Raw genomic sequence first — 21694 nt, forward strand, 5'->3', positions numbered from 1 at the left:
CGATCGCCGAATGAAAAATTAGTTTTGAGGGGGTGTGACAGAAGCCCTTTAACCCCTTAAGGACTCAGGGCGTACCGGTACGTTCTCACTTTTAATCGGGTTTCCGGTGCCGCGGGGGTTAATCGGGGAAACCGTTCCGATTAACCCCCGCGGCACCGGAATCCCGATTTAAAGTTAGGACGTACCGGTACGCCCTGAGTCCTTAAGGACTCGGGGAAATAGGGCGTACCGCTACGTCCTTAAGGGGTTAAAGGGCTTCTGTCACACACACGACTATTCCTCTTTAAAGAAGCCAATGAAATTAAAAAATTGGAGGGGGTTATCCATTTTTGCTGCAGTATTTCTAAATGGAAACTGAAAAATACTGAAGACAATACAGATGGTGTGAAATAGAAAATGCTGAATTAACTCAGCACCTGATTAAAAAAAAAAAAAATGAGCAAATACGCAAGTCTGAATTCTTTGTGTATGTTTAATATTGGAATAATTGTTCATGGCCAGATATGTTCATTTTCAGGTGAAAACCTAAACTGTATTTTACTTACTAGGCTACAGCACTAAAAGACAAGAAACTCGCCAAAGACGTGGAAGAAGTGAAGGGGTATGTATCATGACAACGAAGGTAACTGTTGTCCTTTTACAACTATGGGGCTGCCAACAGCACAGGTACAGCAGAGAATGGAGGTAGTTTGCTTCCTAATAATGGCGCCTCCCCTTACTTCCAAATATTTTTTAGTTAGTCTTAACAACTTTCAGTGTTCTTTAGGCCTCATGCACATGACCGTTGGGCGGCCGTGGCCATATCCCGGCCCGCAAACAGCGGGTCGGGAATCCACGGCCGCTAGCCGTGTGCATCACGGATGCGGACCCATTCACTTGAATGGGACCGCAATTCCAGAGATGCCGAATAGTCACGGAACTACGGAGTGCTTCCGTGGTGTTTCTTTCCGCTTTTCCTCACCACAAAAAAATGACATGTAATTTTTTATTTTATTTTTTTGCGGTGCGGACAGACCATGGACCCATTCAATTTGAATGGGTCCGGCCCGCTGCACGGATGTTGCCCGTGCATTGGGGACCACAATTGCTGTCCCCAATGCACAGAACGGCTATGTCCATGAGGCCTTACTCTACAGACTACTGCTCTCTGCCTCACACTGAATCCATCAGAGAACTGCTTTGACGGCTTGATCTGTAGCCCTTTAACAAGATTTTATGTTACCATCTTGTTTTAATTGGACCCCTTTAGAAAAAAAGATAGGGACAACCACTTTAACCCTTTCGCTAAGGGCCAATGAGGATACCAGTAATTGAATTCTATACGCTGGGTCTCTGCCTTTTTTTTTTTTTTTTCATTGATTCTCTAATTTTTTTATAAAATGTGATCAAAAAGTCAAACACACTCCAAATGTTATCAATAAAAACTACAGACCATCCCGCAAAAAATTAGCCCCCACACAGCTCAGTAGATATAACTGTAAAAAAGTTATGGGGGTCAGAATATGGTGGTGATAAAAAAAAAAATGTTTCAACGTTTTTACCGTATTTTTCGCCGTATAAGACGCACTTTTTCCCCCCCAAAAGTGGGGGGGAAATAGCAGTGCGTCTTATACGGCGAATGTAGCCGATTTTGCTTAGTTTTCAATGATACACCCGCCGCGATGCCGTGCGGCGGGTATATCAGCTGTGAGGGAGGAGGGGCTGGGGGCCGGCGTCTGCATTTATAATGACAGCGGGGCCCGTGCAGTGACTGTATTCTACTACACGGGCCCCGCTTACTGTACAATCATATCCCTAATACCGTAGTTAATTGTTGTGTGCACTGCATGTAAAAGCATAATGAGCGATGATGAGCGCTATTACTTACAATTAGAAGCGCTTGCCGTTCGGAGCAGGGAGGAGGCAGGAGGCAGGCCGGGAGGACGGGCGCTGGCAGTGTGAGTCATACGTCACGCGCCTGCGCCGCCTGCTTCATGAATGAAGCAGGCGGCGTGGGCGCATGACGGATGACTCTCACTGCCAGCGCCCGTCCTCCCGGCCTGCCTCCTGCCTCCTCCCTCCTCCCTGCTCCGAACGGCAAGCGCTTCTAATTGTAAGTAATAGCGCTCATCATCGCTCATTATGCTTTTACATGCAGTGCACACAACAATTAACTACGGTATTAGGGATATGATTGTACAGTAAGCGGGGCCCGTGTAGTAGAATACAGTCACTGCACGGGCCCCGCTGTCATTATAAATGCAGATGCGACCCCCACCCCCATTATAAAAGCAAATGCGACCCCCACACTTATGGAGGGGATCTGTGGATGACACATAGCATAAGATGCTATATATGTGTCATCCACAGATCCCCACCATAACTGTCATACACAGATCCTCATAACAGCGCCATCCAGAGAGGATCCCCTATAAGTGTCACCCACAGATCCCCCATAACAGTGCGTCATCCACAGATCCCCATAACAGTGCATCACCCACAGACCACAATTAGTTCAAAATATTTTTTTTCTTATTTTCCTCCCCAAAAACCTAGGTGCGTCTTATACGCCGGTGCGTCTTATACGGCGAAAAATACGGTAATTTATTCTTACACTACTTAGAAAGTTTTTCCACAACGGGAACACTATGGACAAAACCTGTAAAACGGTGGGGGAATTGCATTCCAATTCCACCCCATTTGGAATTTTACGGCTTCCCACTACATTGTATGCCATATATGGTGGCAATAGAAAGTAGAACTTGTCATATATGGTGGCTCGAGAAAGATGGGGAAGAAAAATAAAAAATAAAAGCAGAGGAGCATTTTAGATAAAGGAAGATGGCCTTCACCATAGAAAAAGTATCAGTTCGGTAAAAGTACATTTCATTAGTTACTTATTGTTCCTTGTATCATCTGCAGGTATTGAATGATTTAACCATTAGCTAAATTAAAGTTTTTCTTCCATAGAACTGGGGGGAGCTCATCTCCTGAAGATCTTCTGCAGAGAGCAGTGAAGGCTGAGCTTCAGCTTGTCGACGTACAGCGTTGGCTGTGTTGGCAAATGTGCTGGAAAACTCAGCAGCAAACTATAGAGAAACAGTCATTCTTTAACTTGCCTAAAGAACCTTCAGAACCGTCGATCCAGTCAACCTCCATGACAAATTTCAGCCTCTCATCAGCTCTTGCTGAAGTGGAAGAGAAGTATCAGGAAATGAGGGCAAAAATTCAGTCTGGCATCCCACTTGATACACTAGTTTCTCTCCCTATGCAAGTAAGTGCAATTATGCATTTTTCTTTAAATCTTTAAAAAAAAAATTTTTGTTTTATGTGTATTTATTTTAGAGAATTACTTGTCACCTCCTTGACACTATATCATTATAATATACCATATTAGCGAATATAACGGCTGTTTACACAATCTGTATCCCATTCACGGAGGAAGAGGTTTTTGTGAGCTTATGATGGCTTTGAATAAAATTCCATGCTCTATTGTGCAAGACGCCTGACGCTTGAGTATTTCGGGCCCCCAGAGTGCTCCCCTCCTCCCTCCCCTTCTCAGGTTACCTTGAGCGATTTCCCCCCGGAGGCATTGTCACCTCCATGCGCCTTTTTCCTGTTGGGAGTGCAGGGCCCTTCCTCCTTCTCAGCGTTCCTGCTCCTTTGCTCCGCTGGGGCCACTGCTAATTGAGGCCCGGCTTCTCTGCGGCCTACTTCCACATCGGCTCCCCGCGGGTTCTTCTCTGCCAGCCTGCATCTCCGTTTGGCCGGGGCTTTAGCGACAGCTCTGTTTTCCCGCAGGCGGGAAGGAGGAGGTGCTGAGGCCTCTTTAGCAGGGACTGCAGAAGGGTCGGGCCTGCGCTTCCCTGCAGTTTCGCCAGGGACTGACTCCACCTCAGCGGGACTCTGGCTCAAGGCACCTCTGGACAAGCTGCATTGAGGGACACAGGCTGGGTAAGCTCTATCTCCCATTCGTACAGGGTTTAACCTACCCCCTCATCCTCCTACCTTTCACTACAGTGTACTGATTATGTCCGAGCCCAGGCCCCAAAGCAGGTGCGCCATTTTGCTTGTGCTTCTTGTCGCTCAAAATTTCCATTTGGTCAGTTAGATCCCCTCTTCTCTTCATGCTCTGCTCCAGCGCCAAGTGGCTCTGCACCTGACCCAGTTGCCCATACTGCCCAGCCTATGGTATAGCCGGAGTGGGCGCTCTCCCTGTCAAAGATGGTACAGGAAGTCTCCCATACCAATACAGCCATTGTGGAAATACTGGGGTGCATGTCCACAAGGCCATCCTCTGGCCGGTCCGACTCTAGGGATCCTGGGGCTCATTCCCATTGCGACCGTCCCGCTAAACGAGCCAGACCATACTCCCCCAAAAGGGTGTCTGCGTCTCCCGTTTCCTCTGCCTCTCCGCCAACTCCCAGAGAGTCTCACTCCGAGTGTCCTCCTTGGGAGAGGCATGTTCCGAGGAGAGGTTTTCAGATGAGGATTTTCTCTCCTGAGGGTCAGTCTTCAAAGCTCTCCTCCATGGTCGACAATCTCATTAGAGCGGTTATAGAGACCTTACAGATTGAGGAGCCCGCACCATCGGCCGGCTTGGATTTTTCCTTTAGGAGGTCCCGTTGCTTGCCCAAATGTTTCCCCAACCACCAGGATTTTGATTCCTCTTTACAAGGAGTGGAAGTTTCCTGATGGACGTTTTGCCTTGTTGGGAAATCTATCCGTTCAAGGTGTGTGGTCACGAAGAGCGCTCTCTCCCAATCAACATTCTGGAATTGAGAGCGATTAGTTTCTCTCTCCTGCATTGGACCGACCATCTCTGGGGATGTCTGGTTTGAATTCAGTCCGACAACTCCACTGCTGTGGAGTACCTCCAATCACCATGGCGGCGCCCAGCAGCTGTCGGCAGTTCACATCCCCAGCATTAACAACTGGATCGCCGACTTCCTCAGCCGGGAGCGTCTCGATCCCGGCGAATGGGCTCTTCACCCGCAAGTTTTTCTAGCCATCTGTGAGCGATTGGTTCGGCCGGATGTGGATCTCATGGCCTCCCGCTTCAACCACAAGGTCGAGAATTTAGTTGCGCAGGCCAGGGATCCCATGGCCCTAGCGTACGACACCCTAGTGATTCCATGGAGTTAGTTCACGTTTCCTTCAGGGCTGTGGAGTAGGTAGATAAATGCTCTGAATTCTTTCGTTTTTGGTACTTCCGACTCCTCTGTATTTAATATGCAAATGTATTTTATACATTCCTTGAAGGAAAGAAAGGCAACATACATCATGTCATTACCACAGAAGTACTGGCTAGGAAGCTGCTGCCTTCTACTTTGTGTGCTGATCTTCTGCTGAAGATAGGGCAGTGGGAGGATGCGGGGGAAGGGGCATTTATTTTAAAACATGATTTTCCTAGTAGAATCCCATAGTGATGTTTAAAGTTTAAGCTAACAATCTGAGTTTGCAAGTTTTTATAGCCTTAGCTGAATGACAGCAGTTTTTCAAATGGTTTTACAGCTTCAGTCTTGAACTATTGACTATCCATTCCCTTCACTTATACAAGTGTCTAGTCCTGCAAAAAACATATTTAGGCCTTGTGATGAATATCACCCCTCGTGCCCGCTGACGTCCACCACGTCGGGCTCACGAGACCTGGTATGATCACAGGGTTTACCAAAAACGTGAAGTTATGCCCTCCAGAGGAGCACGTAAGGTCAGGCTGGTATAGTTTACACACACAAACCTCCTGTCCACGCGGGCACAGAGAAGGCAACAAGCTGAGAGAGCCTTTTCACTGCCGCAGTGAAAACAGCACGCCCTCAGCCCGGGTAACTGCCACCAGTTCTCGTTTGATATAAGCCAGGTCCGCTAACAGGATTATATAGGGTCAGAAACCAACCCGCGGTAGCTTATAACTAGGCCAAAACACTGACGTGGGGATTCGTGTTCGGGATACAAGATGGCACAAGATTAAATTATAGATTTAATTGCCGTAAGAGCACACTAGATATAACACAATATATACAGTGGTCTGAGGTTACAGATACAGGTTATATGGTTACAACAGGGTTAACCAGTGTAAGTCAGTTACCGAGTATGATGAAAGTTCCTTTGAGATGTTCTTTGCTGGAGTCCACATGAAGGACCGTGAACTCAGCTATTTCCTGGGTCCCTCTAAACACATGTGTAGGATGTGACCCCTGTTCAGAGAAAGACGCGCCTACTTGCTGGCACCAGACTTTTAACCTGCAGCCGGCCCCTCAACTCCCTGCCTCAGGGAGGGGTCCACTCCCCCTCTTCTGGGCTGGCAGCAAATGACCCACAAAACCCTTTAGGGTTCATAGCTCCAGACCAGAGAGTCACAGGGAGATGGTTCTGGGACTAATGGACCTGCCTGGGTTCCGGCTACAAGTAGAGCCCAAACCTGTTACCGTTATGTGGTTTCTATGGGGAGATATGGGTATCTCCCTACCCCGACTGTGTCCCAGTAAACAAAGACCATGGGAACGTACCTCGTGGCCACCGGGACACAAATATGTATCTGTATCTAAATTCCTTATGGAAGGTAGGTGCCAACATGTCTGGGAAGTCTCATTGATCCTGGGGAAGGGCAGATACCCCATGCTGGGGGTTTTCCTGCAAGATTCAGTTGGCTCCAAACTGGTGCACAGAGGTGTGACCTTCTCCTTGAAGCCTGGACCCCCTGGGGCCTCTGCTCTTGCCAACTGGGTGTGGAAACCCATTTTGCATGTACACTGAACATGCCAAGAGGTGCATCAAATTACCCTCAGGGCTGGGGCCTTAAAGCAGGGCCCTCCTGTGGAGCTCCCTACCTCTGCTGTCTGTCAGCACATGGGGGGTGTGAGGACATGGCCGACAGTAGATATTAATCCATATTCCTCACAGGCCTCATGCACACGAGCGTATTTTGTTTCCATGTCCGCTCCAATTTTTTTGCAGATAGGATGTGGACCCATTCATTTCAATGGGTCCGCAAAAAAAGCGGACAGCACACAGTGTGCTGTCCGCATCAGTATGTCCGTTCCGTTGGACGGACATGCACTATTTTTTTTCTAGTTTGCAGACAAGGATAGGCATTATTACAATAGATCCGCAAAAAAAAAAGGGATCCGTAAAAAAAAAAGCATGCCATACGAAACGTCATCTATTTTTTTTTTATGCTGACCGCAAAAGACATACGGTCGTGTGCTTGAGGCCTTACTTAATCAGTTATCAGTGAGAGGCTAGGTTAACCATGGGCCTGTAACAGTGGAACACAACGCAATGGAAAGTATAAGTATTGCCGCTGTTATGGGGGGGGGTAGATCTGTGGATGACACATAAGATGCTATTTATGTGTCATCCACAGATGCCCCCACAATGATCCCCCATGACTGTGCCGCCCACAGATGCCCCTATGACGGTGCCGCCCACATATATTTTTTCTTATTTTCCTCCTAAAAAACCTAGGTGCGTCTTATGGGCGAAAAATACGGTAATGAATTATAACGTTTTGTGAATTGGGACGTTTAAACTTGCTTTTTTTAATTTTTATTCCAATTTAAATCTGGCAGGAGTCGGTTCATTTTTTTCCGACTCCAGATACCCAAAATTGCCTCCGACTCCTCGTCTCCGATTTTACAGCCCTGGTTTCCTTACGTGTTCCCTCCTCTTCCTCTCATTCTGCGTCTCCTCCAGAAGATCAGGTCTGAAGGTCTGCCTGTCATTCTCGTGGCCCCCGTTTGGCCACGGCAAGTGTGGCACGCATCTCTTGTTGCAGGGACTGATCTTCCACCCGAATTTAGGGTCTCTCTATTCCTCCGTTCCGCCGTTTTCTTTAAAAAAAGCACTTTTATATTTATGCAAATGAGCCTCTAGGTGCTATGTGGGCGTCTTTTCAGCACCTAGAGGCTCCGTCTACCTTCATAAACTGCCGCCCAGCTCCTCGCTCCAGCACGCCCATCTCCTAGTGAAATCGATCCTCCCCCTGCTTCTGGCGTCCGAAATCTCGCGCCTGCGCCGTTCGTCTCTGCATTAGGCGCAGTCAATGTCTGACGCGAGATTTATGTCGGACGCCAGAAGCAGGGGGGAGGATCGATTTCACTAGGAGATGGGCGTGCTGGAGCGAGGAGCTGGGCGGCAGTTTATGAAGGTAGACGGAGCCTCTAGGTGCTGAAAAGACGCCCACATAGCACCTAGAGGCTCATTTGCATAAATATAAAAGTGCTTTTTTTAAAGAAAACGGCGGAACGGAGGATTATAATACTTGGCTTGTATGGTACATCAGACACTAGCGGATCGCTAATGTCTGAAAACGAAATGTGTCCACAGCAAGTGGTAGAAACCCTTTAACGGCATGGCTGTTGAAGCCGCCGTACTAAGAGCTCGGGGTTTCTCGGATGCTGTTGTCCAGACCATGAATTGTGCCAGAAAGCCGCCGTCTTCCCGAATCTACCACTGGACCTTGAACTCCTACTTTAGTTGGTGGGAGCGTCACCAGCTGTCTCCCATTGGTTTCTCGTTGCCCCGACTCTAGTCTTTCCTGCAGTCGGGCATGGACTTGGGGCTGGCATGAAAGGGCAAGTTTTGTGTCTCTCCATTCTTTTTCAGCAGAACTTGGCTTCACTTTCTGCAGTTCGGACCTTTCTGCAGGGGGTTGCGCACACTGCACCCCCTTTCCGTCCTCTGTTGAATCCTTGGGATCTTAACCTAGTGCTCAGCACTTTCTAGTCTTCACTGAGCCTTTGCAGCAGGTGTCGCTTCACTTCCATCCGTAGGGTGTCGGAACTCGCGACTCTTTCCGGTCGGTCGCCCTTCCTGATCCTACATCAGGTCAAAGTAGTCTTTCGCCCTGTTCAAATTCTTTCTTCCGAAGATTGTGTCGGCATTCCATCTCAATAAAGAGATCATTCTCCCTTCATTTTGTCCTGACAGTCTCATCCTCGTGAGCATTCGCTCCACTCTCTGGATTCGGTACGAGCCATTTACATCTATTTGTCCCAGACGTCATCCTTCCGGCGGACGGATTCCCTGTTCGTCATTCGAGGGGCCAAGACGAGGGCTGGCTGCGTCTAAAACTTCCATTTTCCGATGGATTTGTTTGGCCACTGTGGAAGCGTATTGCGTCAGTGACCGGGCCCCACCCTTGTGGCTTACTGCTCATTCTGCTCGGGCAGTGGGGGCCTCTTGGGCAGTGCATCACGGGGCTTCAGCCCATCAGGTATGCGAGGCAGCTACCTGGTTGTCTTTGCACACCTTTTCTAAATTTTACAGAGTACACACCTTTGCGTCTGCTGACGCTTCTCTGGGGCGTAGAGTTTTGCAGATGACGGTTCTCTGATTGGCTGGAGGGTTCTTGTTAATGCCCACCCTTGGGACTGCTCTGTAACGTCCCATGGCCAAGCCTGTGTCCCCCAATGATACGGATGAGAAAACTAGATTTTTATACTTTCCCTAAAATCTGTTTCTCTTCCATTCATTGGGGGGACAAACTGTTCTTTCTGGCCTGCGTGGTTCTGGGTTTCTAAATAGTTTGGTTTTCTTATTTTTATTTTATTTTTTCCTTGCTTCTCCTACTGCTTTTGCACTAACTGATTTAGTTTAGTCCCTGTAGGAAGGGTATAGTTGAAGGGAGGAGCTCACACTTTTGTGCTTAGTGTCCGCCTCCTAGTGGTAACAGCTATACCCATGGTCAAGCCTGTGTCCTCCAATGAATGGAAGAGAAACAGATTGTACGGTAAGTACAAAAATCTATCTTTTTTTTTTTTTTTTTACTCCCTATCTTCCCTGAGCCAAAATTCACATAGATGTATGAGGGCTTGTTTTTGGGGGACAAATTGCATATAATGTAGTGGGAAGCTGGAAAAAAAATCTAAATAGTGTGAAATAGGTATTCAGCCTCAGTTTGAAGAGATTTGTTGTCACAGCGTTCATCATGCAGTAAAACTAACTTTTGCTCTTTATTCTCCAGGTCAGCATGATTATGGAGATACCACATATAGTTTTTCTTGCGCTTTAAGGGCTCATGCACACGGCCGTTGCCTGGCTGTGGCTGTATTGCGGCCTGCATACGGTAGGTCCGCAATACACTGCCACCGGCCGTGTGCATCACGAATCGCGGACCCATTCACTTCAATGGATCCTGGAGATGAGGTACGGAGGCAAGGATCGGAAGCACTACGGAGTGGGTTTACTGTACGTGCCTCCGCACTGCAAATAAGTAGTGCATGCACTACTATTTTGCGGTGCGGACAGATCACGGACCCAATCAAGTTGAATTAGCCTGGATATGTCTGCGGCAGCCGCACGGATGTTGCCGTGCATTGGGGGCCGCAAAATAGCAGCACAGCGGCCGTGTGCATGAGCCCTAATACTGAAATAAATAGAAACTTGAAAAAAATGAATTTGTTTTCATCGCCATATTCTGACCCCCAAAACTTTTTTATAGTTATGTCTTCGGAGATGTGAGGGCGGATTTATTGCGGGACGATTTGTAGTTTTTGTTAATATTATTTTGGGGTGTGTACGACTTTTTGATCACTTTCTATCTAACTTTTTGGGAGATAGTGATGAAAAGCCATTTTTTTTCCCATTACGCCATTCAATGTATGGGACATGTTTTTTTTTATATTTTAATAGTATGGGCGTTTTCTCATGAGGTGATACCTGTAAAAGGGGATTATTAATCACCAATATTTATGCAAATATCGATAAATTAATATTCATAAATAGGAGGAGCCATCTATTAATGACTCCGCCTATTTATACCTTTATATAACAACAATACAATGCTTTGACTATACTTTGCCTTACACTAATCACTATGCTAGCTGCATGCGCCTTACTAAACTATCATTAATAACACGTTACACAGATAGTTGTACATAAAACACAGTATTTATTAAAACCTAATACACTAGGCACGCAATGCACTAACAATACAGCACTAAATATACAGTACTCAACTACACTACACTACACTACACTACACGTTCCCAAATTCCACCCATAAACTAACTATACAGTTCACACATACACATATTAACAGCCCGCCCACCTGGTTCTATTTACTATCTCTATGGGGTACGATAAGGGTTAACAGTGGTCTTACAGGGGTGTAAGCAGACCACAAACACAAGTAGATCAGGGAAGGGTTAACAATGGGGGGTGATCAGGGCTGTGCAGCAATTCAGGGGTTAATACCCTGCAAGTGTACAGTGAGGGGGTGTGTGGCAGGGCAGCATGCAGGGGTTCTGTGCTGCAGGGGTTGCCATCAGGGGTTATTGCAATGGGATGTGTTGGTGGCAGGGAAGGGGTTATAGGGGGTATGTGAGGGGTAGATAGGGGCTAGACAGGTAGATACTTAATCCTTCCAGAGTTAGTAGGCCTTTTCCAGGTGGTCATCATGTACCTGCTCTCTCCCATGTGTCTCTAATTCTAGTCTGGTTGCAAGAGAGCCTCTTCCTTGCTTGGGGCTCCTATATCAGCCTCAGAAACAGCCCACCTCCCCCCTCCTCGGGGATGTGACATCATAGTGTGCCTTCCTCAAATCCCCAGAGTCCTCCCCCCTAGTCCCAAAATGCTGGGAGTAGAAGCATGGCGCAGAGGATGTCTTTGGTTAGAAAACGCCCTGACAAAGTGCCAGAGTGTCTGTCTGATTGTTTGGGGCCTGAACAAAAGAGGACTAGATACTAATCAGCTGTTATCCTACAGGCTATCAGCACAAGTTTTACTCTAAACATGGGGGATTAACTGTTAAGAGTTCATAGGGAATTGAATACACTTCCCTATATATATATATATATATATATATATATATATATATATACTTATTTGGGGGCTCATATTTTCCACAGGGGCCACAATGAGTCCCTGTAGACTACTAGGGGCAGGGCACATCTGCGTACATCGTCCTATGACGTGGCAGTCAGTGCATGCATATATATCACACATGCACGCACTTATTTGCATGCATGTATGGATATATATATATGCATACGTCTCAACCCTTCCTCAACAATACCCAAGATGATGATTTTTTTATTTATTTTACAACTACAACTTTTTTTTTTTTTTTTTTTTAGGTCCCCAATTGGACCACAACATGCAATCATCAGATTGCAATTATCATATACAGAAATGGCTATATTACAATTCAGTGCGGGCAACCAGCTGGCCTGAATTATAATAAGCTAGTTATGAGCCGGGTTGCCTAGTACCCTGACTTTCAAGGAACGTCTTCCCCTGATCTCCTCCCGGTGAAAGCGTTCCTGCCCATGAAGCGCACATTTCCTGCTTCTCAGATGACATGGTCACACCCACAGGGGCATCTGCGTGTGAAACAGTAGGCATCCAGTAGCTGTGGTAGTCGCTCCACTCCGGATTGGGCACCATCTTTATAGACCTGACATCCGCCATACATGTACGGTGGATGTTGTGAAGGGCTTACTATTGCATACCATGTAGTGAGAAGCTAGAAAAAAAATGGGGTGGAAATTGAGGTAAAATTTTTTATTTGTTTCAACAGCTTTCACTATGGGGTAAAACCCACATGTTCCCTTCATTCTTTGTGTCAGTAGGATTACAGTAATACCACATTTGTAAAGTGTTTTTTTTTTTTTTTGGGGTGTATGTTTTAATACTGAAAAAAAGCTTATCTTTGGAAGAAAAATTATTCTTTAGATATTCTGATCCGCATACATTTTTTTTTTTAAATGTTTGTCTACGGAGATGAGTGAATGCTCATATTTTTGTGCTTTGTACTTTAAATTAGGCGTATCCTCTAGCAGAGCAGGGGATATCAAGACTGGTGCAGAAAGTGCCAGTCTTGCTGAATCTCCCCAAAGTGCACACAGGTATGTTTGGAATGCATTTGTGATCTTCTGTGGGCCAATGCTGTTAGCCGTTTTGGTGTCTGTCTCCAAAGCCGAATGGAGACTAAACTGATGCATTCTGAGCTGATCCTTTTCTATTCAGAATGCAAACTGATCCGTTTTGGACCGCTTGTGAGAGCCCTGAACGGATCTTGCGAACGGAAAGCCAAAACGAGAGTGTGAAAGTACACTCCTTCCCGACCTGCGCCGTTATAAGACGGCGCTGGCCGGGTCTTTAAAGATAGCCGCCTGCTGCTTCTAGCAGATACCCGCGGCTCATGTCCGCAACCAGCAATAATGCAGATCGCAGACATTTAACCCCTCAGATGCCATCATCAATCCTGACCACGGCATCTTAGTGTGTGAAACACCGGAAGCGTGCACTTCCGGTGATGCTCCTATTTTACCCGTGTGGAAATCGGAGGAGCCGAAGCGTGTATGCAGCAGCCCGGGTCTTTGTGAATGACAGGAGGCTGTTGCATAGTATTTCCTATGGAGCCCTTGCCTGTTAATAGGGCTCCAAAGGAAACAAGCAATTTTCTCAGACTCCAATGCTAGTGCATTGGGGTCTAAGAGAACAGCAATCTAATGATTACTTGTTATAGTTCCCTATGGGAACTATAAAAGTGTGTATTAAAAATACACGCTTCCGTTCACGAACAACTCGGTTCACGAACAGAAAAGTTCATAAAAATATGCTCTGGTTCACGAACTCCGCCTCGGTTCACGAACAGGAGCCGCGGCCATTTTAATGCTATTTCCAGGCTGTCACGTGGTCGTGATTTCCTGTAGGAAGACCGTGGAGAGAAGAAGAGACACAGAAAGAAGTACTGTGAGTACTCTGCAAACATTTTAAGTGATTTTTTTATTTTTGGTGTGCTTTTTAGCACATACTGTACTGTACTACAGTACTGTACTTACTGTATTGTACAGTTCCCCCAGATGTCCTTATGGAGGGGGACTCTCCCCCCAAACAATAACGGCCTCCCACCTGCCTTCCTCCATGCCAGAAGTCATCTCAAGCAAGGTTAGTGTCCTCTCTTTATACATTACTATACTGTACTAATGTGTATTGTAATTTGTTTCATATTTTTGTGCTTCAAAAACCCCCAAAAAAAGGTCAGCACGGATTAACCGGATTTACATTGAACCCTATGGGAAAATGTGCCTCGGTTCGCGACCAGAGTCAGTTCACGAATTAAGTTCGTGAACCGAGGTATCACTGTATATATATATCCCCCATCTTAACACAAAATAAAAGAACTAGAAAAATGAAAAAAATGCACATCGTGGGTGTCGCAATGTGCGAAAACGCACATAGTATAAAAATATATTCCGCAAAACAGAAAAAAGCGTCTAAATGGCTAATTCGCCATTTTTGGTCACTTCATTTTATAAAGAAAAAAAGTTAATAAAAATTTATCAAAAAGTCATACACACCCCAGAATGCTATGAATAAAAAGTTCAGATCGCCCCACAAAAAGAGCCCCCATACAGCTCCGTACACATAATGACATAAAAGTTTTATAGTGGTCAAAATACAGCGACAAAAAAAATAAATCAAAATGCAAGAAAAACTATACATATAAGGTATCGCCAGATTCGTACTGACCTGTAGAATAAAAGTAACCATAAAAGTCAGTTTTATCATACATCGAACTTCGTAAATAAACAAAAAAAAACGTAAAACTGTGGTGGAATGGTGGTGTGTGTTTTTATTTTTTTTGCAATTTCACCTAATTTGTAATTTTTTTCCCCCGCTTCCCACTACATCATATGCAATATTAAATCATGGCGTTGGACAGTACAACTTGTCCTGCAAAAATCAAGCCCTCATATGGCTATGTGAACAGACAAATATAAAAGTTATGGCTCTGGGAAGGCAGGGAGCGCAAAACAAAAAAAAACTCCGGGGGTTGAAAGGGTTAAGGGCACACAACAGATTTTTTGTGGACCGAATTGCACATTCTGTACATAGTTTTTCCTGGATAATCGGAAAAGCACTAACCTGAATAATGTATTATTTTTTTTATTTCAGCTCACTACAGTTAAAACGTCTACTGAGTAAGTACATTAAAGTAAAATAAGGGTTTGTGTGGGCGGCTTCAACTAAGATGATGCAGATCTTTTTAATGTTTTCTTTTTTGTGATTCTAAATGGTATTTGCTTGATTATAAGGGCTGATTCATACATCTGCCATTAGTTTTCCGTTCTAATCAATCAGAAGAACAGAAAAATGAAAAATAACTGATCCATCTTAATTTTTAGCATTGTTTGTATCAGTTCTGTCTGTTATTTTTGACAGGAGAAAGTCTACCATCAAAAATAACTGATCACAACTAATGTTCAAGACAGATTATTTTATTTTCATTTTTCTGGTCTCCTGATTACATGGGAACTTAACAAAAAAACAAAAACTTAAAGCATGCAAAGTCATAGTGCCTCTGAGAAAAAGACACTCAGTTTACATAACATGTTACCAGGGTTTTCTGTAGTCATTTTCATGCAGGATTGTTCGGATATACATTTATAATGTTGATTTTGCTGTGGATTTCAACCCTATACATTAAAGGGGGTAAATCGAAGGTAAAATCTTCAATATTTGTAAATCTGCAGCATGCTTGATTTTCTGTGCCGTTTTTTTTTCTTTTTTTTTTTAAACCATTTTTACATGTATTGTGCTGTAATATGGTGCAGATTTGTAATATGGAATGTGCACCACAAATGTGGCGTGTATGAACTCCCCGTACGTGTCTTAAAGGGTTTGTCTCACTTCAGCAAGTGGCATTTATCATGTAGAGAAAGTTAATACACGGCACTTACTAATGTATTGCGATTATCCATATTGCCTCCTTTGCTGGCTGGATTCATTTTTCCATCACATTATATACACTGTTCGTTTCCATGGTCACGACCACCCTTCAATCCATCAGCTGTGGCCATGCTTGCACACTATAGGAAAAAGCACTATAGGCTGGTGCTCATTTCTATAGTGTGCAAGCACGGCCACTGCTGATGGATTGCAGGGTGGTTGTAACCCCCATGTATAATGTGATGGAAAAATGAATAGAGCCGTCACAGGAAGCAATGTGGAAAATCACAATACATTAGTAAGTGCCTTAAATGCTATTTGCTGAAGAGAGACAACCCCTTTTTAAAGAGGTTAGCCTACAGTTTTAAAAAAAGTAAAATAACTGAAGTAATGCAAACTAATATTTTCGCTACATTAATGCATAAACAGCTGCTCTTTAGAGTAATTTTTACACTTTTTCGTTTTGTTAGGCTACTTTCACTCTAGCGTTCGGGGCTCCGCTTGTGAGTTCAGTCTGGCAGCGTTTGGGCTCCGCTCCGCTCCGCTCAGCAGACGGACACCTGAACCCTGCTTGCAGCGTTCGGGTGTCCGCCTGGCCGTGCGGAGGCAAACGGATCCGTCTAGACTTACAATGTAAGTCAATGGGGACGGATCCGTTTGAATTTGACACTATATGGCTCAATTTTCAAATGGATCCATCCCCCATTGACTTTCAATGTAAAGTCTGGACGGATCCGTCTGAAGCTACTTTCACACTTAGAATTTTTTCTACAATATAATGCAGACGGATCCGTTCTGATCGGATCCCATCGTCTGCACTATATGAGCGGATCCGTCTGAGCAGACCCCAGACGGATCCAATCTGAACGCAAATGTGAAAGTAGCCTAACTCATCTGCCGTTCTGGTCTCTTCACCTTCATGAATATCCCAGGAGCGCAGCGCAGTCAGCTCTTGTGAATTCGTTCTTCCCTTGTATCAAAATAGTCCCTCAAACACACAGACCCAGCAATTCCACTAATAGCACTATTGCTTTCCTTCTCGGTTGTCTAGCGAGAGATACGGCTATGTATTTAGAGGTAGGGATGAATGAAATGTGTCTGGGTCACTTCACCTACATCACTATCAGATCTATATGCCAGCACTGAGAGGAGAAAGAAGGAAAACCTCTGAGCATGACAGCCCACCACTGTGGAATAGGTAGACCAGAATTTCAGCCACAGGACAAATCGCAGGGAGCGCGAGAGAGGAGAATGTAATGTAGATTTTTTTTTTTTATAATTATTTTGTGTGTATTTTGCAATAAGTTATTTTGAAATGCCATATTCATTGTATAATAATACCTTGTGTGAGATAACCTTTAACACATCAAAAACTGAAAAATTGGTCAGAAAATATACAGTACATTTTTCTTTGTCATAATTTTTATTTTACTGTGGTAACCTTCTTATCCACTGTCAGATTTGCCATGGAAGAAATCTGCTGCAGAAACTCTCGTTTCTGCTGTGAATTAACACCATTGTCATTCAGTGGCGTTAATCCGCAGGTTTTCCATGCAAAATTTGTGGCCATAATGAACTTTTTGTGGATCTTTAGCAACCATTTTTCCTCATACGCTGCATGATCTTGGTGCTGACAGCTGGAAAATACTATATTTGGTTCACATATTCACTAAGCTTCTCATAATGCATTCTTGTCATTTACTGTGAAGCATACAGTGCCTCATTATTGCTGCAGCTTGTACTGCAGTAGTAAGAATGGTTTGTCCCTCTGCAGGCAAACTTCCCAAATCTGCATTCAGAAATGTTGCATTGTGCTGATGAGTATAGCAAGCAGCATGATTGGTACATTTACAGAATACGGTATTTTGTATGTGGTGCCTGCATTTCTGTTTGCTGGGCAGCTGCAGGGAATTTGACTTCTCCGCAAGGTCATACACTGCCTGTCCAAAAAAAGTCGCCACCAAAAAAAAGCTGTGCCATCAGGGAAGAACAAATCCATTGATGGAATAACCTGGCCATTCAGTATGACCTCATTCTTGGAGCACATACTGTTTCTGAACCTAGACCTGACCAACTGCAGCAACCCCAGATCATAGTACTGCCCCCACAGGCTTGTACAGTAGGCACTAGACATGATGGGTGCATCACTTCATCTGCCTCTCTTCTTACCCTGATGCGCCCATCACTCTGCAACAGGGTAAATCTGGACCAGAGTCCAATCTTTATGCTCCCTAGAAAATTGAAGCCATTTTTTCTGGTTTGCCTCACTGATTGTGGTTTTCTTACGGCTACACAGCTGTTCAGTCCCAATCCCTTGAGTTCCCTTTGCATTGTGCATGTGGAAATGCTCTTACTTTCACTTGTTAAAACCACCCTAAATTAGGGCATTTTAGATACACTCTGGTGTTCCAGATCAATGTACCCCCCCCCCCCCCAGGAGTTAATATCCACGCGTGGCTGAGAGACTAGACACTGACACAAAAGTTGGTCAAAGCAATCTCTAACTTTATTACATGGGCTGAGCGTATATGAATCTTCAGAAGAGGGCAGTCCTCTCTGAGGCTAAAACATTGTTTCATTGGTCAAAAAGGAAAAAGTGATAAGAGAAACAGAGATAACACTTCAACATCTGCGCAGTGAGTACCACTTTGGAATGTGAACTAATGTAAACATCTGGTTACCATCGCCATTTTGTAATGGAGTTTATTCTAACAAGAATACTGCCTACGTCATATGTGACACTTTAAAGAGGTGCTTCTCTATAGGCAGTGAATAATATATACATATCATCAAGCCATATGATTGGCTTACGCATTCCACCTGTTCATGCATAAGGCAATGCCTGACACTCTATGGCAGTGGTCCCCAACCTTTTTTGCACCAAGGACCAGTTTCATGTCAGACAATTTTCCCAGGGACCGGGGAGGGGGGGTGTTAGGTCTTGGGCGGGGCTTAGGGGGTGATGGTCGGCGCTGACTGATTCACGCGCAAAACACAAGGTTCATGTTAAAATAGATAACTATTACATTTATTATTTAAATGTGACTCAAAACTGACTAGGGTCTCTGCTGCACTGCTGATATTTTCAAGGTGACATGAAAAAGGAACTGCAGGTCATTTCCTCCCCCCCGCCTTCATGTTCATTTCCATTGGTGGGGCAATGAGACCTAACCAATCCCTCCCTCACTAGCCCTTTTCAGCTTTTATATTGGTGGCAGTGGCTGGCCGGCATCACAGTTGGAAGGAACACTCTCCTTCCGACCCGCTGACAATAATAACCACGTCGGCCACATGAGGGGCCGACGTGGTTATTATTGCCAAAGTTTTGTCAGTCGCCCCCTTTCTCACTATATTTCATTTTGCCCCCACTCCTATATATTTCATTTTTTGCCCCTCTCTGTATATATTTAATTTTCATTTTGCCCCCTCATTATTTGCTGCCCCTGCCCTCATATGGCCGACGTGGGTCCCCCTTTCTGAATTCAGACATTAGTGCCGGTTATTATAATGTGATATGATATTAGGGCAGGGGCAGCAAATAATGAGGGGGCAAAATGAAAAGCAAATATATAAAGAATGGGGGCTAAATGAAATATAGGTAGAGGGGCCACTGACAAAACTTTGGCAATAATAAACCAGTTAACCCTCCACCTATATTTCATTTTGCCCCCATTCTCTATATATTTCAGTTTTTGCTCCTCATTATTTGCTGTATCTGCCCTGCCCTCATATGGCCGATGCGGGCTCACCCCTTTCTGAATTCAAACATTAGTGCCACTGATCATCATCTCCCCCCCCCCCCCCCCCCGTACTTGCAGGCTGTGGCGGGCTTCAGTTCGGTGCGCAATCCCGTGGCTCTGCCTGCGGGATTGCCGTGTCATTCCAGCAGTGATCCCGCGAGACCCGCAGCAGGAGGTCACGGGTCTCACGGGATTATAACAGGTTATGAAGCGCAGCGCAGGCGGGCTCAAAATATAAGGAGGGCCCGGCCGCCGCACTGAAAAAAAAAGCACTTGCGGGGCTACAGGCCCTCCCCCCTGCCTTGGCGTCTCCCCTCCTCTGTATTGCCGCGGCCCGGCAAACAATCTTCCAAGGCCCGGTCCTGGGCCGCGGCCCGGTGGTTGGGGACCGCTGCTCTATGGAACACATGTAGAAAGATGAGAAATCAGACACTTCCCACAGCACAGCTCTTTGCCCCCCTCTCTCTCCTCTCCAGTCTTGAAACAAAGAGGGGGGTGGGTGGGCACTTGGAAGTAGAAAAAGTTAACTCATTACAATCCTAGATATACAAAATATAGAATAAAATTCTCCCATCTTTAACACACTATTAAACATAGCCCTGAGTTCTACTGTTGTTTTTCTTCGATTTGATTTCACCAAATGTTTGTGATTGTGTTGTGCCGATCACCATCATTCAGGATTTTTTTCCTGCCACATTTCTTCCTCGAATAAGATGGGTCCCCGCTATCCTTCCAGTTTTTAATAATGCGTTAGACAGTTCTTAACCCAATTTTAGTAGTTTCTGCAATCTCCTTAGATGTTTTCTCTGCTTGATGCATGCCAATGATTTGACCCTTCTCAAACAGACTAACATCTTTTCCACGACCACGAGATGTGTTTTTACGACATGGTGGTTTAACTTCTTTCCGACCGCCTAACGCACGGATGCGTCCTGGCGGCGGTCGATTCATTCCTCCTGGACGCATCCGTGCGTCATCTCGTGAGACACGAGATTTCGGTCTGAGCCGTCCCACGCATGCGCATTGCGGGCCGGCAAAAGTTAACCCCTTAAGGACCAGGCTCATTTTCACCTTAAGGACCAGGCCATTTTTTGCAAATCTGACCAGTGTCACTTTAAGTGCTGATAACTTTAAAACGCTTTTACTTATACAGGCCATTCTGAGATTGTTTTTTCGTCACATATTGTACTTCATGACACTGGTAAAATAAAGTCAAAAAAATTAATTTTTTTGCATAATAAAATACCTAATTTACCAAAAATTTGGAAAAATTAGCAAATTTCAAAGTTTCAGTTTCTCTACTTCTGTAATACATAGTAATACCCCCAAAAATTATGATGACTTAACATTCCCCATATGTCTACTTCATGTTTGAATTATTTTGGGAATGATATTTTATTTTTTGGGGATGTTACAAGGCTTAGAAGTTTAGAAGCAAATCTTGAAATTTTTCAGAAATTTACAAAAACCCAATTTTTTGGGACCACTACAGGTCTGAAGTCACTTTGCGAGGCTTACATAATAGAAACCGCCCAAAAATGACCCCATTCTATAAACTACACCCCTCAAGGTATTCAAAACTGATTTTACAAACTCCGTTAACCCTTTAGGTGTTGCACAAGAGTTATTGGCAAATGGGGATGAAATTTGAGAATTTCATTTTTTTCCCTAATTTTCCATTTTAACCCATTTTTTCCACTAACAAAGCAAGGGTTAACAGCCAAACAAGACTGTATCTTTATTGCCCTGACTCTGCCGTTTACAGAAACACCCCATATGTGGCCGTAAACTACTGTACGGCCACACAGCGGGGCGTAGAGTGAAAGGTGCGCTGTATGGTTTTTGGAAGCCAGATTTTGCTGGACAGTTTTTTTGACACCATGTCCCATTTGAAGCCCCCTGATGCACCCCTAGAGTAGAAACTCCATAAAAGTGACCCCATCTAAGAAACTACACCCCTCAAGGTATTCAAAACTGATTTTACAAACTTTGTTAACCCTTTAGGTGTTGCGCAAGATTTAATGGAAAATAGAGATACAATTTCAAAATTTCACTTTTTTGGCAAATTTTCCATTTTATTATTTTTTTCCCAGTTACAAAGCAAGGGTTAACAGCCAAACAAAACTCATTATTTATGGCCCTGATTCTGTAGTTTACAGAAACACCTCATATGTGGTTGTAAACCGCTGTACGGGCACACGGCAGGGCGCAGAAGGAAAGGAATGCCATACGGTTTTTGGAAGGCAGATTTTGCTGGACTGGTTTTTTGACACCATGTCCCATTTGAAGCCCCC

The 21694-nt window shown here is 44.8% G+C and overlaps 1 protein-coding gene across 1 annotated transcript in view; it reads left to right on the top strand.

The window, feature by feature from the left end:
• The first annotated feature begins 3021 nt into the window (after positions 1 to 3021).
• The window catches only part of RBM44 (RNA binding motif protein 44), a 77116-nt gene continuing 58443 nt past the window's right edge, over positions 3022 to 21694 (top strand). Inside the window, exons 1-2 of the mRNA XM_044304752.1 lie at positions 3022 to 3253; positions 14887 to 14912. Of these exons, the coding sequence (XP_044160687.1) occupies positions 3044 to 3253; positions 14887 to 14912 (236 nt within the window). The 5' untranslated portion in view covers positions 3022 to 3043. The remainder of the gene's footprint in view (positions 3254 to 14886; positions 14913 to 21694) is intronic.

Source organism: Bufo gargarizans, chromosome 8 (assembly GCF_014858855.1).
Source record: "Bufo gargarizans isolate SCDJY-AF-19 chromosome 8, ASM1485885v1, whole genome shotgun sequence".
Lineage (NCBI taxonomy): Eukaryota > Metazoa > Chordata > Amphibia > Anura > Bufonidae > Bufo > Bufo gargarizans.